This window comes from Sander vitreus, chromosome 21, assembly GCF_031162955.1.
Source record: "Sander vitreus isolate 19-12246 chromosome 21, sanVit1, whole genome shotgun sequence".
NCBI classification, from domain to species: Eukaryota; Metazoa; Chordata; class Actinopteri; order Perciformes; family Percidae; genus Sander; species Sander vitreus.
In genome coordinates this window covers 13,339,657-13,366,418 of record NC_135875.1, presented here as the reverse complement: position 1 = coordinate 13,366,418, position 26,762 = coordinate 13,339,657, and the positions used below count along the sequence as shown (strand labels likewise).

Sequence of the window (26,762 nt, the reverse complement as noted above, 5' to 3'; positions counted from 1 at the left end):
TTAGGGAGGCAGCTGGGGGCTGTAGATCCGCCCATGGACTGAATATGACTTACATATAATGAAGCGGACAAAAAAGCGACTCCAAATGAGTGCAAATGTTGCTCCACGTCTTCTGGGTGTGTATGTATGCAACTGTTAGTTTCTGTCGCCCCCATGAGGAATTCTAAGTAATCATAACGACACTGTAGGCGAGTCCGCATGATACAAGCCTTTATGTGATCGAACTCTCGCCCCCATACCTCTTAGATGCAGTTGCTGGCAGTTTAGGAGAACACGGAGGATTAAAAAACATGGACTCTTCAGAAGAGGTAATTCTCTTCACTTGAGTTTCTGTGCGGGAATGTCACCGGACGACACAATCTTCTGAACATAGCGATACTGAGAAATGCAGACAGAGCTGTGTGGAGCTGATAGTCTTAATTAGCTTTGTAGCAACTCATTTGGCAATGGCTTGAATGTAACGGACGTTCATTAATATAAAAAAGTTACGCCCTAAAGCTTTAACGTTGCAAGTTACAACTCAACTTATTAACAAGCTAATATCATGTCTGTGTGTTTAACGCTACATTTACAACTTGTTTTCACTGCCCCTAGGTGGCCAAAGAATACATTGCATGCTTACATTTTTTAATTAATAAACTAAACTTTTTTAAATCCTTATGAGCACAATAATAAATGGAAAAAGGCCTACTGATTATAACTGCTTGAGTCATTTTAATAAAATGGGTTTCTAACATGATAACCTTTTAAGCATTTTCAAAATTCTAATGAAAGAAAAATTGTATAAGCAACAACAGCAGCCATGTTCTCACAGTGGTACATTTGGACTTGTCTGATACAGATTTAACTAACATTAATAACATTAATACTGGCTGTGTTCAGCTCAGCTGGACCGGTTCCAGGGCTCTGGTATTGTGCCCACTGTTAGAGATTTCTGAGACCCCTAAATGAAATGGAGCCATCGTTAATGTTATAAGTGCCACCTGTGCTTTTCCGGCTGTATAACAAGTCAGAACGCCTGTCATGAAGAAGCCATAGAAAGCTGTTAGTGGTAGTGGCTATGGAATGTTATGCTTTACTGTTCCACTGGCAGATTTCACAGACTTTTCCATCTTAAAAACAGCAGAAAAAAAACACACCAATAAAATAAATGAATGTGTCTTAAGACATTCCAAAGAAGTATCATGTTGTATTATTACTGCAACAACTTCTTGCACTGGGTAGCTGTTGTAATATTGATCCCAGCAGGCCTTTTTCCCAGCAGGCAGACTCGGCATAGCAGGGAAAACACAGGTGTTACTAATAACCCTTAACAATGGCTCCGCTTGTAGTTAGGCATTGTTAATTTAATTATTTGCACCTGTGCGTCTTCTACTGGGCCATGCCTTCAGTGGAAAGACTATAGATCATCGGTTTAAGAGCTAGCACACGCTTCTGCTGTTTCAAAGACGATCAGAACCAAACATTTTTAAAAATTCTTTATTTAAAAGGGAATCTTGAGCATTAATATCTCATTTCTCTAAGACCAATGTTTACTGTTATGTGCCATGAAATAAAAGCTGGCTTGGAAGCTGTCTCCACATATAATGCTGATCTTATGTATCACAAAAAAATGCAAAATATTTTTGTTTACATCATGCAGAGAATTTCCTACTTCAGACATCACAGGCATGGTCATGTTAACAATATGGTTTACATACCATTACATCACAGTGGCAGTATACATTTGTTGTGTCAGCTACAGCTATAAAGGCAGTTTATACTGCACAGTTACTCTCTCTTACATACCCACACATACTTAATACTTTTAAGATGCACATTTACACACTCACACATACACAAAAACATGTATAACAAGACAAAAAGATTAGATTTGGTCCCTAACAACCAGTTGATCAGAGGGCTGCCATCACTGGCACACAGGCAGTTCTTCATGAGAACCAGGATGTATTCAGTACCAAACTTTAAAAAAAAATGTTGCGGATCAGTTTCAGTGATGCTGAACAACAGTCAGTCGCATCAATGTGATGGATGCAAAGTCAGAAATCATTTTTCATGTTTCAGTTTCTGTATTTTGGAGTTCACTTTGTCACACCCACAACCACACATATCTACAAAAAAAGAATAAAAACGGAATTGCTGTTACAACTGTACGAGTCACACGTCTAAAATACAATTCGCCACGTTTCTTTTTAACGCACAACAAACAAATTATAGGGATTGTTCTCTGAACTTTGACTTGTTTTGCTTCTGTTCTTTGTCAACCTGTAAGTGGAGACATTTTTGCTGAACAATTTAATCCCATTACACATCTGGCTTTTTCCGTCAAATATTAAAATCATTAACTCCCCTCACTTTTGAAACCACAGGCAATTTTCATACAAACACATTCTCACACCATCTGGTGTCAGACATAAAAACACATTCATTTATGGTATATTACATATTTATAATGTGAGGGTAACTATTTTTTACCATACAAGGAAAACATCTTGCCATCAAAAAAAGATTAACAATTGCACATAATGATTGGCTAAAATATTTCAGTGACACAGGAAAACGTTAAAAATGGCATTGTTATTAAAAAATAGATCAACATTTAAACAAAATTGTACATATACTTTTCTTTATCCTTACAAAATGAGGATATCATTTTCTCCTTGGAATCAAAAAATGTACGAAAAGCTGCTGAGAATATAAAAGAAGGGGCAGATTTGTGTACAAAAAGATATGTTTTAAAACAGGCCTTTGCTTTTCTTCAGATTCTTTTGCTTCCAGTTTGGCAGAGCATTGAACTCAACTCGGCTCATCTCAAGAAGTGTCTGCAAAACATCAATGTAAGAGGAAAACAAATGTTACATGATGCCTAATACAATAACAAATAGGTGAAAAACGTGTGGTCCAAGTGTCCCAAGTGCTATGAAATCGGTGTTCATGTATATTTGCTATAACATGCATATGGTCAATACAAACGTGTATGACTGTCTGGTCAAACTATTTTCATTATTTTCAACATTTTATCTTTTTTTTTTTTATTTAATTTTTAATTAAATTGAATTTGTTTTTTTAATGACGCGTTTGGTTTGAATATCATTTTGAAAATGTCTTTTTGTCTTCTGTCATTTGGCTTATACTCAACAAAACTCTCACACACTGGAAATAATGAACTGCAAGGAAATAATTTGATCTAACAATACATTGAGCCTTACGATCCTATTTGAGAGCAGCCGAGTGCCCTACCTTGAAGTCCTGGTCAGACAGGTAATCCTCCAGGCGTAGAGGGTCCACTCCCTCTGGTAGTGGTTTGCTGGTCAGCTCCTCGATGGAGTACTGCTGCTTACTGAGCTGAGACAGCGCCTCCTTTACTAACATCACCTTGTTCTTGGAGCTTTCGGTCTGTGTACACATAATTTACAGTAGGTAAACAAATGCAAAACTGAACTATTCTAGTTTCCATTTCAGACACTTTATCTGAACAGATCTGGTTAAGTGAGATAATTTGGATTCTTTCTAGTGTCACCTACATGGAGCTCAGCAGTCTCCTGTCTTAAGCTGTGATACTGGGACAACACTACTAACCCAAACACCGAGTAGTAAAAACTGAGACATCACAATGAGAAAAAAATTAAGTATTCCAGCACCTTTGAAGTGATACTGGTGTCGTTCTCCCAGTATGGGAAGATGTTGGTGAAGGTGAGAGGTTCACAGCCTGCCAGGACCAGATATGCCAGAGGGGGGCGCCGAGGGTTCTTCTCTGTAAATCACACCACAGTGTAGAAGATGTATTCAGATTCAGATATCAACTGTATAGGGGGTAAGTAATGTGTGCTCAAAATACTGATGGCATAAAAAAGAAAAGAAATAGCAGTGTTTTTTGAAGACTACTTAGGTGAGTGTTTGGCTGCTAAAAATGTCCTAATCAATTACTGTAGACAGACTGACCTTTGCAGTACTGCAGCACAGTCTCCATGGCACACTTCCTCTCGTTGTTCCAGCGCATCTTTGCAGAGCCGGTACACTGTGTGTCTTCGGGCTGCCAGCCCTGCCACAGGTACACCTCCATACGGTTATCCAGCAGGAACAGGGCTGGAGAAGTAAGACAGCAGAGCACTTACATATCTAACAGAGAAGCCTGTGTAAAAGTATTTCAAATACCAGCACCTTATTGTTTAGTTCTCATCAGTACGAGGTCCAAACAGGGAACAATGTGTAACTTAATGTTTTTGTAATTTTTGTGTCGTGTTTCTTTCCTTTTTGGCATTTATTTCTATAGGACAGCTTAGACTGGAAAGGGGAGAGAGAGGGGGAACGACATAGCAGAGGGCCGCAGGTCGGAGTCTAACCCGTGGCCGCTGCGTCGAGGAGTAAACCTCTATATATGGGCGCCCACTCTACCATGTGAGCTACCCAGGCGCCCTTGTGTAGTGTTTCTTTGTGTGCACGCAGGTTGAGAAACCTGCCAAGACTCTCTTTTTACAAAATATCTCTGATTCAGTATAAGGGTAACTCAGCACAGAAACTGTATTTTTCATGATGTATCTCTAAAATGTGCAAATTCTTTAGATGAATGACTCACAAGGGTGCAAAGCTTCAAACTATGGGATTTTACACTACAGTCACTGACAACTAGCCTAACAAAGATAAGTATTTTTTATTAAATCAATAAATAGGTAAATAGGAGATACAGATACTTTTCTATTTGAGTATTGATCCAACTGGCAATGTAACCTTATTCTAGGATAAGATATCAGAAATAGTTGGACATTGATCTATACTCCAGTTTAGTTTTATAGAAAGCATCAGAACATTGCTACAGTTGTGTGTGGTACCTGGCTGTTGTGCGGAGTAGAGGTTCTCCTGCAGGAAGGGCATCGCCATGACTCCCTCCATCACCCTGGCTGGACACAGCTGCTCCTCCCCTTCGAAAATCCCGGAGCTGGCGCTCAGCCAGAACAGCCGGGGTGTGTAGTTGTACTTCCCTGGATCTGGAGACAACACACACACACACACACACACACACACACACACACACACACACACACACACATCTCTTTACATATCTGCTCACACACTGAATACAAGCAGTCAATAAAGAACAACAGAACTTTCTCTCCATTTTTTGCTGAAAATTTGGGAAGTGGTTTTGAGGATTGGGAATGTGAGGACGCACCTTGCAGCATACAGTCGTAGGCCTTCTTGTCCTGCGGGCCCAGAGCCTTAATGAACTCTGCAGGTTCAGATCCTTCCTCCACCTCCTCAACTGTCACGCTGCTGGTGCTGCTCAGACCTAACTCTGAGGGACACCTTGATGACACAAACACAGATAAACTGTTGGTCCACATATGTCCTTCCACTACACATCATCTATATATACCTATACCTATATATACCTATATTCCTTACCTCTGGGTTAATTTGTCCACAGCTCTTTTGGCCACCTGCCTGGCACCGGCATGTGCTTTACAGCCGTGCCACAAGTAGAGAATGCCGTTCTGAGCGCTAAGAAGCACCAGGCTAGCACGGGAGCGCAGACTGGCACGCTGGCAATCTACCTCCACCAGTGAGGCCTCCACCTCTGCCTCACCACGAACACAGAACAACCTCCAGCCATCTGGAGAGGTGACCCAGACATGGTGAGAAGCGTTAATGGCACAATAATTCTGCGTGTTTATTTGACATTGAAAATTAAAAAGTGTTCAACAAGTCCCTACTCTCCATTTGGTATTACACTGCATCACTGAAAAAAACAACAACAATGTTTTGTTTGTACCTGTGTTGTTTGCACTGTCTTCTCTGCTGCCCTTGTGGATGATCAAACCTCCCTGGAAGAGTTGAAGGAAGCACGGCGGCTCTTTTCCCTCACTCACCAACACCTGGACAGCCAATCACATACAAACATATATAGAAAGACACACTTTGATTAAATCCTACTTGAATTATGAGTTCTAATTGGGAACTTTACTATTGAAACGTGACATTTTATTGATTGTGTGTGGCCGTGATGAACTGATACCCACTTGTGACCCCCTGTGGCTGCCCAGCTCCACTGTCATTAGAGCCGAGGTTCCTTTCTCACTGACGCTGGAGTGACTGCCTTGCCAGAAAAAACAAGCAGTCCTCTCTCTTCCAGGAGCACCGGCGCTCAGCTCCCCGGGTTTCTGTCGCTTACCCACTGACAAAACAGGACAGAACAGAACCAGAGTAAACCTGGTGGACTTCTGCTAAAATGTAAGTCTTCTTTCAAACCTTGTTAACTACACTTAAATTTGCCTCTTTGCTCTAAGCACAGCTGCTGTTTATCAGTTGCACTTCATCACGACTAATAATTGAAGTCAGTGCCATTCATTTTCTCCCAGGTCTTACTACTTTGTCATCATATTCAAACCTTCCAATTCACACAGCCACTGTATTTCAGGCATTACCTCTGTGCCAAATGCATGACTCACCAAGTGTGGTGATAGAGTACTTCCAACGAATGATGTAGGCGTCGCCCTCGTGCAGTTGGCCCAGGCTCTCTTTGGGCAGTTCCTCCTCACCGTGCTCTTTGATGTGCCAGGCGTCTACAGCTATTGTAGCCAACTCCGCCTGTCTGCCATCATCTGCCCTCACCAGGCCGTGGCCCCGCTGGACGTTCACCCCCTCCAGAACGGTCTTCACCGGCTCCGGCTCGTTGTCCAGCAGGGCCTTGGCGTCGCATGGCTGCAGTTCCATGTCCAGTGGGGGGCGTTCAATAGCGTGGACTGGGCTCTGAGCAGAAAAAGAATGTTTTTGGTCAGTTTCAAATTTGTTACTTTAGTCAGGATATATTCATGAATTAAGCGGCTACAGAAGCAACGTTTCTTTTTAATTCCTTTAAAAACAGATTGTCAGATACCTACAGATCAACAGGCAACAAGAAAATAAAACAAGCAAATCAGATTCATGAAAGCTGTCAATGATTTACACTAACACAGAGTCACTGCTAAATCAAATGCAAACACCCTTAGTAAATACAGTAAATAAATGATTATTTTGATCGATTAATAGAAGATATATATATATATATATATTAGAGGTGTTAAAATGAATCAAATAATCGATGCATCGAATCATGGACATGGACGATGCTGCATCGATAATCGGCCAGGCCATAATCGATTATTTCTGTTTATAACTTAATGTAGGCCTAACAACCTTTCTGTTTACATATTCTGTTATGTTTTGCACATTCAGGAAGTGCCATTTGCTCAGTGCTGTAGTTTTATGTATCCAATTTATTTAGTATTAGAGCACTGCAGAATGTTTTGTTTTTGAAGCTTGAAAAGCTATGAATTAAATATCCTATATGGCTTTAATAGAAAAATGTGTTTGACGCATCGAGATATCAAATCGAAGACATGATAATCGTAATCGAATCGGGAGATCAGTGAAGATTCACACCTCTAATATATATATATATATATATATATATATATATCCCTAGGCTACCCTCCCAGTCTTTACCACATCAAAATTATATCACAGTCAAACAAGATAAACCATTTTAAACAATACAAAAATACCACTCCAATTTACTCCTCCTCCTACGTTATCTAGCTATTGAGATAAGGAGGAGCAAACAAAAACAAAAATCAAGCAGCATTGACATCAGCAAGTGATTTTCACTCTCCTTCCTCACCTCTGTACCTTTGAAAAATAAATCTTTTGTACCTTTTTTTTTTAAATTGCAACATATTAACACGTTGATTGATCAATTCGTTCAAACTATTCCACAAAAGCACCCAACAAATCAAAATGCACATATAGTCGAATCTCATCTACCTTGATTTCCTCAGCTTGAGCAGCTTCCTCCTTCTTCCTCTCGGCCCAGTCCAGGAACTTCTCTCTGAACAGGGACGTCTCATTGTGCTCTGACAGCCGGCCAAACAGGGTCCAGCTCGGACGACCTTCCCCCTGCCTGGAAATCACACACACAATCACACGAGGAAGTCATTTAAAAAAAACATTTCCTCTGTGCAGCTGTACTGGCCAGATTAAACCACTAGGGGTTACAATAACACAACCAATAATCTAACCCTTAACCCATCTTTTGCTCTCCATTCATGCCCACTTATATCACGTAAAACTGCATTTATTAAGTCCAAAATGTCTAAGATAAATACTAAAAAGTGAACCACGGTGTACAATTGTGTTAACTGCTACAAAAGGTGGTAGGATTAACATGTGATACTCACATAGGCACATCCGTATTCAGGCAGGAGGCATCTAAAGGGTTGACTCTGCAGTTGCTGTAGTCATAGCTGCCGCTGTAAAGCTGTTTGCCCAGTTTCACTGCAACTTTTCTGTCACCCAAGGGCACATCTTTCCCGTGCCATACGTACACTTCGCCGCCAAAATCAAACACTAAAACCTGGTGTGGGTTGTTGACAGCAGAGGGAAGGGGGAGAGAAGATGGATTGTGGTTTTTACAACATGCAAAACAAGAGAAACAATGTGTATTCAAATGTCTGTCTGGACTATTATGGGTGCTCTATGGACATTTTATACCATGCCTTTTCACACTTTCTATGTAGGTCCCAGACTTTTCCAGCGGCAAAATGAATCAAAATATTTTTCCACACTTGTCAGAACTTCCCAGACATATGAGGTCAGTACTCGAGTAGTGGTGTTACCTCTTTAGAGTCGAGCAAGGAGACACTCGGGATGGAGGCCCAGGCATCTTCATGAGGCACCAGTTTGTCTCCCTGGAGTCTGTACACTCCATTAGAGTCTACCACCCCACTCTCATACAGCTCATCCTCCTCTGGCTCCCCTGCCCCTACAACACACACACAGCACAAAAAGAGAGTAAGCATATGTGTAAGTCGCCAGGGGCCCCAGTGCTTAAACATAAAATCCTTTAAATGAGGTGTTCTTAAGGAAAAGAACAAATCTAAAAAGCATTATATTATATTTAAAAAATGTGTTATGAAACAGAGGCTGCAGTTGTCACTAACTTTCACTAAAAAAATACTTTACTTTTGTATGTACTGTATTAAACTCTGTTTGTGCTTGAGCTGATGATGTTAAAGAGAGACAGTGTCTCTGTCTGAGTATGAACCTCTGTATTGGGTTTGTCCTCCCAGCAGGCTCCAGAACTCTTTGGCCCATCTGCTGTCAGTGTTGATGCCCTCCTCCAACACTGTCACCTGGGAGGCCTTACACCCGAGGTCCCTCTTGGCCTGAACAAACGCTGCCATCTCCGACGCCTGGTCACAGAAAACATATTGCACGTCACGTCTGTATTCAAGTGGAGAGTTTATATCATGCTGTGTCAACGCCTGTCCAAACACTCAAATCAAAAAACCATTAAGGTTCACTACCTTAGCTTTCTCAATGACATTGGCAAACTCTCCGCTCCACATATAGCAGTGCTTTGGCGTTATGAGAAGGAAGCAGTCGCCACTGTTTAGAGAGTGCGCTGTGGGCTCCACCAGACGCACCTGGATGTGCCTCCGACCTACAGACGATGACAAAGCAGTTTATACTTCAGTAGGCTTAATCTGAAACATAAATCACTGGTATAGATCTGTAACAAATATAATTGGTTTGTGGTTTATTAACTTAACTTTCTTTAGACACAAAAAACACACATGGGAGTTTCCCTTCTAAGTGATATGTTTTTTGCTCCTCATTATAAAAAGGGATGGGTGATAGCCTACCATACATCATTACATTACATGTCATTCAGTTGATGCTTTTATCCAAAGCGACTTCCAATTGGTTGGGGAAACCAGAGCACCTAGAGAAAACCCCATGCAGACACGGGGATAACATGCAAACGTCACACAGAAAGGCCCGGGACTCGGGTTCGAACCCTGTACCTTATTGCTGCGAGGACACAGTGCTAACCATTGGGCCACTGTGCTGCCTCATCACGCCTCCATTCAACAAATATTAATAGAGAACAAACATACAGTTCATTTGCCTGCATTTCTGACCTTTGACGCGGATGAGCATGAGCTTGTTGAAAGGCAGCGTACTGTTGTTGGTCACAACATCGGTGGATTTCACACTCCGCAGGCTGATCTTGCGGAAGTTCTCCTTGCTGGCGAGGCCCGCCAATGCCACATCAGCCAGGTTTGTTTTGGAGTGTTTTGCCACTTTGATGGAGAGAAAAGAAGAGGACCAGTGATCATTAGAAATGAACACAGTTGAATTGACACACTGATCATTTCTATTCCTTGATCTAATCTGCCATCTCACTAATTATAACAAACAAAGACCATGGCAGGATTTATAACATAGATCATAAGAGATAGGACATGTTTTTGAATTTCTTCTTTCATGTGCGCTATACTAGACAGCCTACACATAGCTGTGGTGCTCACTTCCCCTTATTTCCCGTGTAACCTGTGAAAACTGAGGTCAGACGAGTAAAGAAAATCTATAAAGAGGAACCGAATATAGAAAATACACAAGCGGCAGACTAAACTTACAAAATACAGTATATGAATATCAGGCAGGTAACGCGTACAGCTGCTTGTACCTTCAGAACAGCTTCAGTGCTTGAGTTCAGCTAATCCAGCTTCGATGCAATGTGTTTACTGAAAATTAAACAACCTGAGCTGTGTTTTAGGTAGAGGAGAGGGGACAGGAGACAAAATACCTTGTTTGCAATGAACTGCATATATAAATGGCCAAAATATAAAAGAACTTTAATTTCCCGTCAGGTTACACTCTTTAGTAACCTACAGTATGTATGGTTATGTATGTTATTTATTTATTGCATGCACATACAAACGGCCACATGGAAATTTAAGACACCAAAATTGCAGTTGTAGTGGTGAAACATTTGTCAGACATTAAAAAAACAAAGGTTAATGTCTGACAAATGTTTCACCACTACAACTGCAATTTTGGTGTCTTAAGTTTCCATGTGGTCGCATGTATGTGCATGACACAATAAATAAATAACATACACTATCGGTCAAGTTTGGGGTCACTTAGAAATTTCCATTCCACTCCATTACAGACAGAATACCAGCTGAGATCAGTTGCATTGTTTTTTTTTTATCAGGGCAGCAGTTTTCAGATTACATTATGTGTTTACATAATTGCAAAAGGGTTGTCGACTGTTGTAGAAAGAAGTGGCTGATCTTTAATGCAATATCTACATTGCCCATTATCAGCAACCATTCATCCAATGTTCCAAAGGCACATTCTGTTTACTAATCTGATTTTGAAAGGCTAACTAAGAAAACATTGGAAAACCCTTTTGCAATTATGTAAGCACATAATGTAATCTGAAAACTGCTGCCCTGGTTAAAAAAACAATGCAACTGATCTCAGCTGGTATTCTGTCTGTAATGGAGTGGAATGGAAATTTCTAAGTGACCCCAAACTTTTGACCGGTAGTGTACATTTAAGTATCAAAATTGTAATCTCATTCTTTTGCTATTGTTTTTGCCTTTATGTTATTGTTACAGTTTTAGAGAACACTGCAGCCTTCAGAAACCACTAAAGGCCACTGGAACCTTGTAAGCTTATCAGGACATAAACATAACTTGGTAAAGTCATTACACAGCAAAGTTTGGTTGTGGACTAAACTTTTGGTGGTGCGTGGAAGCTGTTGGACCATATAAAGTGTGTTTTACAGTAACCGCAGCCCAGCTGGCGCGCGCATATGTGACGTCATGGGATCGCCGTGACTATTTATACCCGCGCTGGTGCTCGCAACAATAGTTGCAGTCTTCTCCTGAACAGCGGTGGCGCTAATGAGCAAAGGCTACCGACGTTACTCTTTCTACGGACTAGAAGAAGAAGAAAAAGGTAAACAATGGCAGAACTGGCAGCAGCATTGCCGTCATGCTTCGATTTGATTCAATGACCTACTTTGTCAGATCAAGCCTTTAATTCGCCATAAAAGAACTCATCTTCATCACCCAGTAAGTTTACAAGAGAGACTTGCAGTCACTCTGAGAGTCCTGACATCCGGTTGTCCGCAAACTCGTTCAGGCTTCCTGTTTCCTTGTTTCCGTTTTGTCGCACGCCGCTGAAAAAAAAAAAAAAAGAGGCGTGCTCGCGCGCCATAAATCCAGGAGCGCCAGCAGGATATTACGTCATTTTGACGTCACGATGGCGCGCGCCACCTTGGATGCGGCTAGTATACCGTACGTATCAGACTCTACAGCCTAGCTAGGGTTAGAACCATAATAGCATAGAAATAGTTTGTGCAGTCTTACTCCTCTCCACTTGGATCCTCTTGGTCTCCAGTGAGGCTACATTAAGCCTCTGCTCGGTGTAGACCTGGCGGATGTCGTTGCGGGCAGCCAGAGCCCGCAGAGGGTTCCTGGAGCCCTGGTTCCTTCTCGTTGGTCGCACTGCTCGCTTGTGTTCTGCTACGGCTGAGGTGAGCCTGAAGACATGCATACACAAAACAGTGGTCATTTTTAACTCAAGCAACCAAGGACCTGAGAATGACATTTGAGAGAAATAGGGAATCATAAGTCGTTGATTGTCATTCATTGTTGTTATGACTATTATTATCAACTAACTTTGGTGTATCGGCCTGGATCTGGCTGAGGTCCTCCTCTGTCATAACCACACTGGAGTCCAGGGATGTGGACGGTGAGACAGATTTGTAGAAGTTGCCGAACGTCTCGTCATCATCCAGGGTCATCACTTCTTTCTCTGTCTCTGCCGTCACCTCGACAGTGGATGTCTTGCTTTTACTCACGCCTGACCCACGCATCATGGCAGGAAACAGGAAGAATGGAACAGGAAGTGTTACACAGAACTTTTCTCTCCCTAATTATGAATATGGCGAACAGGACAAGGACAGAGTCATGGTAAGGTGATTCAGATATGTTCAAAATGGGTTGGATATCCTGTCCTGTGAGCTCGCAGCATCATGTGTGTGTGTGTGTATGTCAATGTTCAATATAGACTGTAGCTATGTGGCAGTAAATAAGTTTGAAATTAAACAAATCTGGAAAAACACATTCATTCACACACACACACACACACACACACACACACACACACACACACACACACACACACACACACACACACACACACACACACACACACACACACACACACACACAATAGATCCTTAATAACTCAATGTGTATTCAAATATCATCTCATGCGGAATACAACGACAACAGGGGGATTGTACCTTTATTGTGGAGCTTGTCGAGGAAAGACTCTAGCTTGTCGAGCCTTTTATCTCCTTCCACCTTGACATCAGTTCTACTGGAGATTTCTGTCCAGCAAAAACAAACAGAGGCCTGATTAATCGTGGCTTAGTACCCACAAAAAAATGTGGCATTAATATTGTTTTAAAAAGGTATCAAATGCTATTCAAAAAAATACTAAAATGATTTAAATATAAAGATAAATCTGGGTTATCTGGACTTAGTAGCACCTTGTGACACACAAGAGTCCTGTTCAAGTATCAATATTTAAATAATGACAACATCTGCTGTATTAACAGACTGACGGGTTCATCACTTTATTGATTAACTACCTTGTTGCGGCTTCACAGGCGTGGCATTGGATCTCTTGAGGGAACTGAGAGGTGACTCTTCCTTTCCGGTATCTGTCACAAGACCTGGAGGAAGAAGAACAGGGGGAAAATGCAACTACCAGTCAATTTCATCACCAGTTAATCTGTCAATTATTTTCTAGATTCATTGTTTCGTCTAAAAACAAGAAGCATATTCAAATGTCTTGTTTTATCTGACCAACAGTCAAAACTGCAAAGATATTCAGTTCACTTTCAAGTATGAGAAAGACAAGCAGCACATTCTTAAATTAGAGCAGGGTTCTTCAACGTTTTTAAAACCAAGGACCCCTTAACTGAAAGAGAGACAGAGCAGGGACTAATATCAGCGTTTCCTTTAGGATTTTCTTTAGCAGTGGGGGCAGGTTGAGCGGCGAGCGCCGTGCTTGAGCTATGTTACTGGTTGCTGGTTGCGCGGCGTTTGTCGTTCGGCTGGTCGTGTCTGTGCACTTACAACCACAGGTGCGACTGCGTTGTGCGTCTGCTCTGTTTCTGGTGCCGTGGCGGCGGAGGTTTTGCTGTGGCGGGTCGTCACTGCAGGGTCAGCATAGAGGAAACACTGAATAGTATGGGTGCATGATTCAGAAAATGTCATGATTCGATTCGATATTGATTTTTAGGCCCCAGATTCGATTCAAAATCGATTTTTTTTATCGATTTCAAAAATGATTCTCGATTAAAACGATTCACAGTATGTAAATGTAGTTACTTTTCCCATGTGATTGCAGTAGACACACAATTTAAAATAAATAAAACAAAATATGAATCGATTTTTTGAATTCTATGGATCGATTTTGAATCAGTAGAGCTTGAATAGCGATACGAATGTGAATCGATTGTTTTGCACACCCCTACTGAATATTGTAAAAAATTAAATTGCATATTAAACTGGGTCTACAATAAAGTGTAGGGCGGCCTAATGCCTTTATACATACCTTTTTAGTGCATAGAATACGTTTATCAGTGTTTTTTGCCCCCAACGGCTCCTTCCAGGCAGCGCTGCCTGGAAGGCACTAGGATTAGACCCTGGTTAGGGTTAGGGTTAAGGTTAACGTTAGGTGCCTTGAATGGAAGGAGCAGTTGGGGGCAAAAAAACACCATCGAGCATAGAATACTAAGCTATTAAAATAATAATTTCTTTTTATAAATAATCTTTTAATGTTAAACATACATGTGGCACAGTGAATCCTTAGGAAATACTGTATCTGTGGATGACTATCTTAGTTACTACTTCACCCATAGGTCAGAAAGCATATTATCAATGGGGATTTATATTTACTAATAATATGTTGCATTCACGTTAAGACATTACATTTTTTTTTAAACTTTCAAATATTAACAACAATTTAGAAGCCCCCCTGCAGTGACTCTGAGGACCCCCTAGGGGTCCCGGACCCCCTGTTGAAGATCTCTGCATTAGAGAAACTAAAAATCAATTAAAAGAAATGTTGCCAGAAAAAAGTATCAGATTTGGTGCGGATTCATTTTCTGTTAATAGCCTTATCGATTAATTGACTGGTCATTGCAGCTCTAAAGGGAATCATTTTTAGGTATGTTATCATGGATCCCACTGTATAGCCCAACAACCCTGAAGATATCCCTTACTATCTAATGGGCTTTAAGTAAACCACTGTAGGTTGAGCAGCTCTTTATGGAGGCTCAAATGTGATTCAGCAAAATTGTTATATACTGTTATAAAGGTGGCAATTATTGTTTGTCCATTTTCACAAAATCCTATTGGTTAGTTAGTTGTTGGTTTTCCTTTTCTTTTTTTAAACCTTTCATTTGCATTTTCTTAAGATAAAAAAGACCAGTGTAAAGCAAAGTCTACGACCTGAAAGACACTACGTCATGTAGCAGCACAGAGAGTTTTCAAGACTGACTTGTCCTCTCGCAGCAGAACAATAAGCATACTCAACTCGTGTCAAGCCACACGGAGTTAATAACACACTGCAGTTTCACCTCTCTTGGCCATGCGTCCAGCCACAGTGAACTGGACTGAGTCGTTGGCTGCTCCTTTGCCTTTGTTCTTCCACTGCTCCTCCTTGTCTTTAAGGATCTTCATCCTGTCTGCCAGCGACATCTTGGGCCCCAAATCTACATTGGATTTCTGTTGGAACATTTATTCAAATACAACTTAGACTTTTTTTTTTTTTTTTTTTAAGGAATGTAGGTTATGCACTCTACTGTCCATTTATTTAACAGAGGAACAGACAGTTATGAGGACACAGTTACGTAATCATGAGTGAGCAACAAGGTTGCATGAGGTTAGGAGAGACTACTGGTCATGGTGAAGGCAACCAGAAATAAATTCAGATCTCACTACTTTCCAATTATTTCTAGGAGAGCTTTGCTTCTCCCAAAAAAAAACAAAAAAAAAACTACCTCCAGAAGGTTTTACTGTGTTATTCAAACTTCATTTTTACAACCAAAAAACATGAAGAATGAGTCCTGACAATAAAACACCAACACTGGACTGAGGCCATCCATCACCCACTATTCATTATTGCTTTCATTTCATGATTTACTCCTGCTGCCATTTTTGCACCTGAACTCCACCATTAAAAATGAATTAGCAGAGGTTTACTGCCCCCACTGGACCCACTGGACCCCTGAGCTGTTTTAAAGTAATTAATGATATTCCACTCCTCAATATGTGAAGCGTTTTATGGCCCTGCCTGGGTTTTTACTGGCTGCCACCCCTTATTTCTTTGCTAATAATGAGCAATTCACTGCGTGTAATGTACCAGAATAGTTGACTTCCTTTCTACATTGAGTTGCACACAGCTTAGTCTCAAAAGGCAGACCTATCTCCACACTATGACTGCACAGGAGAAACACACGCAGGAAATAAGTTCCAAGCAGATAAACAGCATTAAGCAAAGTTATTGTAAAAATAAAACAGGAAAACAGGATATCCAAAACTCTACCTGGTTGGTGCTCGCATGTATTTATACTGTATATTCTTGGATGTACTTATGCTTGTATGGTTTCATATTCACAGAGGAATTTTCTTTGTGGATAAACGATGATCTGTGTGATCTGCTGCCTGTCATACTGTGATTCACAGCACCATATGTACTGTAAGCTCTGAAGAGTCAACTAAGCATTCACAGATGTCAGCAGCTATAAAGCGAAAAAGATGTTTGGTTATAGCGGTGAACTGCAGCCACACTGATGTCACTGTGGTATTAGAAGGAGGATATAGTGCAAAATCAGCAGTCCATATTCAAAGTTTTTGACAATAAACTAATGTCAATATAATAGCAAAAGCTGAATGATATGAGAATAATGTCTAATTGTGATTTATTGTCTTTATTTTTTATAAATGAACCTTTAGGCCTGTGTTGGGTGTCTACATGATATTTAACACGATAAGTTTGTACCAATCATAATCAATTGTATTTCTACATGAAAAGAAAAAAGAGAGTAAGCCATCTTTGACTGATTGTAAATAGTACACACACTGGAATGCAGACAACAGCTAGGAATCTTCACTTTGTGGTTTTGCCAACTCACACTTTAGCATTAATTAGCTACAGCTGACCACACTTTAGAGTTAGAGAAGTCAATGGCTGTCACTGACACAGCTTGTTTAAATTGTGCTTTCGCATCGCAGTTTCAAGATGACTTGTGTATCCCCACAATAGCAGGAAATACACAAAAATATGTAATTCATTTTTTATGCAATGGCAGACTTCAATATCGTTCTGGTAGTAGCTCATGACAGTTCTAAACTTGTTGAAATTTGAATCTCAAATTATCAATTTTATGACTAGAGCACTGTGACATACTGGCAACCTGTCTTACACCCTGGACAGGTTGCCAGTATGTCACAGTGCTCTATTCATGAAATCGCTAACTTGAGTCCTCTTATTATTGATTACAAAAACTCTGAACACATTACACAAACCACAAATATGCTATATATATTCTATAGGCTAATAGGTTATTTGGATACCTGACTGATGTAATGCTTACAGCTACCATCCAATATCTTTTACTACTAAACTGTTGATAAAAATAAGTGCGTGGTTTCTGTCTCCCCCATGAGAAATTCAAAGTAATGACAACAAAACTGCCAGCGCGTCCACATGATACAAGCCTTCCGTGATCGCGCACCGCCACCACCCCTCCTCCACGCAGTTGCTAGTAGCCGAGGAGGACACGGAGGATTAAAAAACCATGATGGGGCGCCTGGGTAGCTCATATATAGAGGTTTACTCCTCGACGCATATCGTCCCTGAGCAAAACTCTCCAGCTCTGCTTAACCAATCATGGTTGATACTATGGCAACGAAGCAGCTGGAAATTGCAGTGCCATGTAATATAAATCTAGTCAAATTTAAATAACAAGCCTGAGGAGTGACAGGCTGTGGTGTGATATTTGTCCTGAATATGCTACAATATCTAAACAGCCATGTAGTAACAAAATGAAAAAGCACCAGTTTCCACTCAAACACCCTCTCTCTGTCTGTCTCTCACTCACTCACTGCACACACAGTTTGTTTGTACTTTAATGTCAAACATGTGGCATGGAGTGGTCAAATATTAGCCTGACATGTGACAAAAGTTCAAAGAAATTCTATATATGAAAAAAGGGTAACTGGGTAAATCCTGTTTCTTGTACCTTTAAACTTTAAATACTCCTAATTGTTGGACACTACATCACATTACCGTCTCTCATTAGAATAATGCGTGTCCATGCATGCAAACTACAATATCTGTCATCTTACACAGTCCTGAAGCCTACTCACACACTCACAGACTGACACAGCCCCTCCAGCTAGCAGCCCATCTCTGGAGTCAATCAGAGAGGGGAAATACCTTGGTCTGACAGGACCCCAGAGAGAAGGGGAGGAGAGGAAAGGGCCTGGGCTTCAAACCCCCACAGGAAACAATTTTTTCTCAGACCTGCCTTACTGTACGGTGCAGGCAGGCAACACCTCAGCCAAACCACTGACACAGATATGGACCAGCTGAGGGCCAGCAAACCACATTCATGTACCAACAGCAAGTGTGTTGACAGCTCTGATTTCTCAGTGGTAATCCTCAGAGAGTGTGTGAGAAGTTGTCCAGAACACAGGTAGAGAAATAAGGGCCAAAAAATGTCCGGGATTAAGTCCATGCAATGAGGTACACACACTACATACTGTATGTATGTACACACACTCACCTGACGGGACTGGGAAAGGTTGACCGGCAGGTATCAAAGTCAAAGTAAGGGGTAGAGTCCGCAGGTGAGGACAGAGGAAACTGGAAAGAAGGGTTAAGGGAGGAATAGTACAAGAGGGGAAGAGGAAAGGGAAATGATCAGATGAGTATGGAGGAGAAAGAGCAAAGCAGGGCAACATGTATGACTAAAGAAGAGACATGGGTCATTTAAAGCCTGGCATAAAGATTTGGAGAATGGGAAAGCAAGGAAAAGGGAAGTAGGCCGTTTATAACAGTGCATGCAGAGAGGGCAAACACCATTAGCAATGCAGCGAGAGTATGAAACTAGCCACACAGTTTAGTTATAATCAAGTGAAAATGTCTCACCCTGTTGGTGGATTTAACACAAAAAAATCTGATTCCTTTCAAGTAATAATTTGTGTTTTTAAATTGCCTATTTAAAGAGCCTTTTTCAACACACTCATGATGTATTAGAGGTAATCCACTCATCTTTAGAGGATTATATATATAATACATTTTCTGGTAATCAACACACCAGGGACAATATTTCCAGCAAATCATTAGTCTTAATGGACTGCATCAGAGTTCTTCAATGAGTCATCATTGGAATATAAATGTAAAGTCCAAAACATTCTTTTAATGTCTGTGTCAACAGTACACTTTATAATTTGTAATTTAATGTACTGTCAAAACTAAATTTAGCAAAGCAGCAGGTTTTTTATTTTGGTTCAATTTATCATTAACTAATGACATGCTGCAAATAGTCAACGTAACTTATGGTTAACAATCATTATTCAAAACAACACAGACCCTCTTTAAATTTAATTTACAAGAAGACCTCACTTTACAACACAGCCGTGGTGTAAAAAAAAAAAAAAACAGCTTTGCAGGCTAAACAGGAAACATCTGGAGCTGGTTGAAGATGACCACGGTGTATACCATGCATGTTACAGTCCCTGGTCTCCCACATATCAACCAAAGAGCAACAACATCTGCTCCGGATTGGCAGCGTATGAGATAAAATGACATGCCTAAACATGAAAACCAACGGCTTTTCCTCAAGAGAGACACGGAAAAGTAACAAGAATACATATGCAAGCAAATGGCCCATAACTAATGACCACATGGCATCAATGCCATTAATTTACCTAAACCATGTATTATCTACATCTCTGATGTGAGTTAGTTTCCCAGAGCTCTATGGTAGCAGCCACAGAGCACAGCAGGTTTCAGACCAATTCACATGCAAAAACCTCAGATGGAATTTTGGACACCAGTTTGGCCCTCTTCCATTCGTGTCGAGGTTCGAGTGTTGAGGATGCAGTTTGTGTGCCATTAATTGTTATGGATTTTGCGTTGACTTATCATAATGAAGACAGACCACACAAACATAAAATGACATCAGTTTTCAGTATTTTATTGAGTGGGGATTTGTTCAAATTGTTGGCTGTCTGTACTTACTTATTAAGTGGCTTTTTCCAGACTAAGAGTGGATTTATTCTAAGGTTAGCTCATCCTTGGATGAGCCAAAAACCAGAAATCCCCCAAGAGGATCATTGATCTGGACAGACGTCAAGCCAAGAAATGCCCTGTTCAAATAAACATGACATCACTTCAATCTTAGTGTCCAATCTACTGTTTTTGGGGATAGCCATGTGGCACTCATATGGGTTTTCCACTGCTGTAGTACAATTCGTTACTTGCACTGTCCATGGAATGGTTATAATAGAGTGTAGTGTTGTTTTCCCACTTGAAAACTCAGCAAGGGTGGTCTTGTTTGTGTAGGAAAACAGCATGTAGAAACCTGCATGCTCTTCTATCACCACCTTCTATATACACCACCAAATATGTCAGTTATCTTAACATGTGTTAAACATTAAACCCTCTATGCTGACCTGTGTAAAACTGTTTACTCTGGATGTTTATATTTTGTAAGACATGGAAGTCTATAAAGAACTCAAAAGCTTGCTTATGGATGGAATTCTTTTTCAACTTTAAGGACAAGAGAAGAGTGGAGAGTGCAAAAACAAACAAAAGGAAGCAGGCATTTGCTTGGAAAGTTTGCAGGTGTTTGGTCATGGTATAGGCTTTTATTTTTACAAGGGGAAGGGGCGTGTTTTTCTTTCTTTTTGGGAGGCCAGCTAAGCCCTGGATCTCTGGGCTTTGGCATCACCACTCCCAAATCTGCTGCACCCCCAAGCCCTCCTAACCCTTCACACCCTTTTGGCAGCAACTCAGTGAAATAACCTGATTCAGCAGAGGAAGAAATGTGTCCGCAGCCAAATCTCCTCTTTCCCTGCACACAAAGCTGAGGGGAAGCCTCAACATGTGGCAGCATTTGCACGTTGTTGCAAGTTTCCCCACCCCAAAAAACTACTGCACTCCAACTCCAGTCTTAAACCTGTTATTCATACTAACCAACCAACTCACTAACTGACTACTAAACCCCACAACACAAAGAAAGAGTTTTTTAAGAACCTACCTTTTTCATCCAGGCATTTTCAGCATCTTGGAGCTGACCGAAGCGATCCGCCAGTGATGTCTGGATCAGACTGGATGGTATGGGCTTCTTCAGTCTATCCTTCTGCTCACCTTCACTAGTGAACTCTGCCAGTCTGAAAAAGGCAAGAAGACATATTATATTAGTTCTTTCCCCATGACAATATACTGTCTAACATACCTTTGCTATGCATCTTGGAAAGCCTTAACTTGAGTATTAAAGATATTTAAAAGCTTCTCTTCTTGCAAATTACTTGGTCCCAGGTTTATAGTATATATATGTCGCAACTACTGTATATTTAAGGTTTCGTGACATTTTCGAAATTACTGTGTTTTTGGATGCTTTAGTTATACGCCTTAAATGAATTCAAAGTCCATTTAATATGTTTTAATTCCCTTTTCTTTGCATAGTCAAAACTATGCACATTCAGGCCTTATACTTTATAATAATGCATGCTGTTTGTGTACATCCAAAGACCTCTGTTTGAGTGAGGAGCCCTGGCTTCCATCCAAACTGCTGTCCAGTTCCTCAACATCCTCCGACACTGTGGACGCCTTCTCCAGGCTCTCGTCAGGCGAGGGACTCCGCCTCTCCTCAAAGCTCGTTCTACTACTGCTGCTGCTGCTGCTTCCCTCCCTCTGTTGTCCGTCCATGCTGAAGCTCCCTCCATCTGTGATATCATCAGTTAATGACTCATCCTCTCGGTCATTTTCCCCACTGACCTCTTCCTCTATCTCCTCCTCCTCCTCCTCTTCTTCTTTCTCCTCCTCCTCCATCTCCTCTTCGCTCTCAGGGTGGCTGAGGGTGACACTGCTTTGTCGGGCTGGCGCGCAGTCCGGCGTCGAGCCCTCGCTGTGGTCCGACTCCACGCTGGTGGAGCGGCTTTTCTTTAGGATTCCCTTGATGCCCCGAGGCCCAGAGTCCTGGCGCTGCAGCGAGGCACGCTGACAGGGAGGAGAGGGAGGGGGAGAGGCGTCTCTGTTCTTGCCGAGGGGGAGAGCTCTGTCAGAGAAGAGACTGGAAGGCTGAGAAGGAGAAAAACAGAAAGCTTTTTAAACTACCAGCCGTAATATCTAGAATATCTGGAAAAGACGATTAAAGTTGCATACACGCCTTTAATCAGACCAACATTTTCCAATTTCAGCTCCTTTGCAGTTTCCACACATACAGTGAAATTCCTTTTTTTCCCTCTCTTTTTGACAAACACATACTCCGGTTTCAACTATTACTATTTCTGCTTTCATTGACCTACTGCTGTTATCAAGAAAGTCTGGGTTAATAGGTGGAGGTCAAGAATGTTGAAGTGGTTTAATCGACATAAGTAAGAAGAAAAATAGAAGACTTAGAGCTGGAGAAAAAGAAGACAATGGTAGTTAGAAAGAGGAATAAAGTAAAAATCCAACAGCCCAAGAGTTAATGTCTGAAACAGAGAGAAACAGTGTGTCAAGAAAGTCCGTGAAGACTGTCCTTGTCAATGAGTCTGGGAGACTTGTATGGGATGTCACTTATGTTTGTTGTTTTTCTAAGAAGAAGAAAAAACACATGCTGTGCGAAGTAAAGTTGTAATTGTGAGAAACAAGCGTTTTGTAGTCTGAGCTACCATAAAATAAAATATTACCAATTTTAAGAACGTGATCATGCATTTAAAAAGCATTTTAAAGAGTAATACTTGTTTCAAAATGCAAGAGAGACACACAGAGCAAACACGAACATGAAATGCAGAGATGGCAAAAGTACTCACTTTCCGTACTCAAGTAAAAGTACAGATACTTGTGTTAAAAAATACTCTGGTAAAAGCAGAAGTACTGATTTAACTTAGGTAGTTAGTAAAAGTAACAAAGTACAGGCTTGGAAATTTACTTAAAGTATAAAAGTAAAAGTAGCCTTGCGAATGACAACCATTTTTTATGCAAAGCTACCTGGACCACACAAATGTTACTAGAGTGCAAGCTGAGAAACTTCAGTGGACATGGAAAATATTATATTATGTTATGATATTAATATTATATGCCTTTGCATACATTTTAAATGGATAGCTGCCTAAAACATCACATATATGATCATTGTGACAGAGACTGGACTCCAGGTTAATAAGATTCTGACTGAGTAGCAAGATATGAATTAAATTGTGAGTCTGTGAGAATTGCACAGATCCAGTTTCTCTTTTTTAATCTTCCCCTTAACATTTAAAGGAATCTACATGTGTGTGTGCTCAAATATGGCTTCTGGAAAGAAAATAAAGAATAAAGAAAATATGAATTACAAAACAGACATTAATTAAGAAGTTCCCCATACTTTTTATGCAATGATTTGCTGCGAATGAATGCTGCCGAATCTGTCAAGTAGTCTTGTAGTGGTGCGCCAAGTGCAACGTATATTCCCGTCCAATTGGATTGAATACGGTATTGATGACGTGGAAAATAATAACAGAGTAATAACTTAAAATTATTTTATTAAACTAAAGTAACGAGCCAATTTTGTAAAATGTAAGGAGTAGAAAGTACCGATATTCGTGTTAAAAATGTAAGGAGTAAAAGTAAAAAGTCGGCACAAAAATAAATAGTAAAGTAAAAACATCTGAAAAATCTAATGGAGTACAGTAAGTAAGTATTTGTACTTTGTTACTTCCCATCTCTGATGAAATGATACATCTAAACACCCCCTTTTGTGTGTGTAATCTGCTGTTGCTTAGTCGAAACAACAGCAGCTGGAGCAACAGCAGACATCTTGCTGACAGGTCAAAGGTTATGACGGAGTGCTGATTTGCTGATTTAGGAGGAGTTGAAGGAAGAAGCAGACCGAGAGGCCAGGTCAGGTAAAAGTGCAACGCTAACCAGGTGGTCTTCTTAAATGAAAAACACCGGAGCGTAAAACTTGTGGGGGCATTTGTGTGTGGTATACAGTACGTATACACACATTCATAACCGTATAACGATCAGTTTAAGATCTGGGTGACGTGTTCACATTTTATCCAGTTAAAGAGAGAGAGAGCGTGTGTGTGTGTGTGTGTGTTTGCAACTGTACATAAGTGACATGAATTACAATCTACATGTCAACTTCAAAAACTAAAAAACTAAACTAAACCAGACCCAGAGGTAAAGAGAGCCAAAGTTAAGGTGAGTAAGAGTTTTGGAATTGGTTTGCATGCGGTGCAACAGCCGTGGTCAAAAATATGATCTTTCCATAACACAATCCAGAGAGATGACTTTTATATTTCAGCCTACTGAGTTATGGAAACCATGTGGCATTTAGCTCTCTCTCTCTATATATTATATATATATATCTATATATATCAGGGCTGTCAAACGATTACAATTTTTTAATCGCGATTAATCGCTGAATGTCTATAGTTAATCGCGATTAATCGCATATTTTATCACATGATTCAAATTCTATTATTTTGCATTTCAGAACAGTTTTTAAGTACATATTAACAATGGAAAGCAATTTTTACCAGTGTATCTTGATTGGGAATCAAATGAATGCAAAGAAAGTTACTTTATGAACTTGATTTTAAGATTTGTAATTATTTATTTACTGTAAACTAAAGAAAAATGTGTGAATCTGTCATTATTGCACAATTCCTCCAAGTACCTAACTAAAAAAACTAAAAATACCTATCCTTACTAGAGTCAATATAGTGTTTAGTAACTCCTAAATAATGTTGATTACTCACTGACGTCCAGTGATCACCGGTTAATGAGACAGCGTTTGCAGCACCTTACAGCAGTTCCAGTGCGGCTGCTTTCTCCGTGTGGTATGTGTATGGTGAAACTACTGTCTCCCTTGACGGCAATGAGACCGGTCAACCGTAGTACGTCTTTAAGACCCGAGTCCTCTACGATGCTGACAGGTCTGCAGTTAGTTGCCACCCGTTTAGCCCGCTAGCGGGTAGCATCACGTTAACTGTACTACTATGCTTAGCTCCATAGGTGGAAGCTCAAGCTTGACGTGCTTCTGTGATATTTTATTTCGGCTTTACACAACATGCATATGGCTTTCGACTTGTCTACGAACCGTCCGGGAGTTTTGGAAAATAAAAAGCTCCATTCAGAGTTATTGCTGCTGTGTTTCTCCATCATGCCTGCAGCCTGCAACAGCAGGATGTGTTAGGAGGAAGTGGCAGCTTGATTATAAGTAACGGTGCTGCAAAGGGTCAAAATAGTAGCCTGTTAGACACAACGCAAAGCTGAGTGAAGTGTAAAATAAATTAATAAATGCCGGCATGCGATTAAAAAAAATTAATTGCGTCGGCCCTTAATCGCATCGCGATTAACGCATTAACGCTGACAACCCTAATATATATATATATATATATATATATATATATATATATATATAAAAAGTAATGTAATAAAATAGTAATAAATGGAAAAAAATATAAATGGAAAAGAATACTGACCGTTTCTTCAACCGGGGAAGCATATTCCTGCTGCTCCTTCCATGAAGTTTCATCCGTGGCCTCTTGATCATCCATTAACTTGCTTATATCAGTTTTGGAAAGGCTGAAATATTTAACGGAAAAAAGGATGAAGATGGTGGAAACAGACAGGAAGAGGAGAAAACAATATGTTTTTCCTCAATTTGATGTAAAAACAACTCAGCCATTACATAATGGAATGCAGGAAAAAGCTGGCTTACCATTTGTATTTATTAGTGTTTGTTTTAATGTATTACAACCACCCTGAAGTCAATGTTACTAAATCTATCTGGGTAAAGCTTGTGTCAAAACGGTATTGTACACAACTGCAGCATATCATTTTTTCCTTGATTTTGACTAACACAAAGGGTGTTGCCAAAATCAATAAACAGTGATTTAGAGCGTTGTAATCAATATAGGCACTGGGCCAGCATAATGACAAACACACTGAACTTTGAATTCCCTAAGACACCGCTCAGCTCACAATAACCTCGTCTGATGTGAGTTTTGTTGACCTTAGGCTCAGACACATTCACTTTTGCTTTTAGCATGCTTCTCATCTCCTGAGCAATGTTTTTTTTTGCTATCGTTTTTGTTTTGTCGTAAGCCTAATTTATTTGAATGAAAATGTTTGGTTTGTTGCATGCAGTGCAATTGAGCTTTGCTGAAAAGGTCATTTACATCTCTGTACATCAAAAAGGTTCAGTTGCAGAAAGTCAAACAAACTGATATCACTTCTGACTTGGGAAGAAACTGAAAATAGTCCATGGGTCAGTTCAAACTCCAAGTGGAAAAAAATATGACAGGACAGGAATGAACTTACTCATGTCTTTGACAGACACACACACACACACACACACACACACACACACACACACACACACACACACACACACACACACACACACACACAGAGAGAGAGAGTGCGGTATTACAGAGGGCAAGCTCTGCAGGTTTATCTGGTTTATCTCTGCAGCTGTTCACAACATTCAGCCATTCAATTGGTCTGTAATTACCTCTGTGCTCCGCTCTGTCTGCGCGGCCTGTGTGCGAGTGTGTCAGTTGGTGAATCTGTTCTACTTGCTCGTGTTGTGGCATATGTTATGTACCGCAGACCACAACATCTATGACTTGAAT

General features: G+C 40.5%; 1 protein-coding gene across 2 annotated transcripts in view; it reads right to left on the bottom strand.

The window, feature by feature from the left end:
* Window positions 1-1,463: 1,463 nt before the first annotated feature.
* Window positions 1,464-26,762, bottom strand: part of svild (supervillin d) — a 51,444-nt gene continuing 26,145 nt past the window's right edge. For both annotated transcript variants that reach the window (XM_078278608.1, XM_078278609.1), the window contains 24 exons: window positions 25,608-25,710; window positions 21,683-22,230; window positions 21,188-21,320; window positions 15,494-15,641; window positions 13,496-13,579; window positions 13,145-13,231; window positions 12,516-12,699; window positions 12,204-12,376; window positions 9,960-10,121; window positions 9,342-9,478; window positions 9,080-9,227; window positions 8,652-8,797; window positions 8,214-8,389; window positions 7,801-7,936; window positions 6,447-6,747; window positions 6,018-6,172; window positions 5,771-5,873; window positions 5,404-5,611; window positions 5,171-5,304; window positions 4,830-4,985; window positions 3,943-4,086; window positions 3,642-3,754; window positions 3,241-3,396; window positions 1,464-2,822 (listed from right to left, as the gene is read on the bottom strand). In XM_078278608.1, the coding sequence (XP_078134734.1) occupies window positions 2,736-2,822; window positions 3,241-3,396; window positions 3,642-3,754; window positions 3,943-4,086; window positions 4,830-4,985; window positions 5,171-5,304; window positions 5,404-5,611; window positions 5,771-5,873; window positions 6,018-6,172; window positions 6,447-6,747; window positions 7,801-7,936; window positions 8,214-8,389; window positions 8,652-8,797; window positions 9,080-9,227; window positions 9,342-9,478; window positions 9,960-10,121; window positions 12,204-12,376; window positions 12,516-12,699; window positions 13,145-13,231; window positions 13,496-13,579; window positions 15,494-15,641; window positions 21,188-21,320; window positions 21,683-22,230; window positions 25,608-25,710 (3,922 nt within the window). In that variant the 3' untranslated portion in view covers window positions 1,464-2,735. The remainder of the gene's footprint in view (window positions 2,823-3,240; window positions 3,397-3,641; window positions 3,755-3,942; window positions 4,087-4,829; window positions 4,986-5,170; window positions 5,305-5,403; window positions 5,612-5,770; window positions 5,874-6,017; window positions 6,173-6,446; window positions 6,748-7,800; window positions 7,937-8,213; window positions 8,390-8,651; window positions 8,798-9,079; window positions 9,228-9,341; window positions 9,479-9,959; window positions 10,122-12,203; window positions 12,377-12,515; window positions 12,700-13,144; window positions 13,232-13,495; window positions 13,580-15,493; window positions 15,642-21,187; window positions 21,321-21,682; window positions 22,231-25,607; window positions 25,711-26,762) is intronic.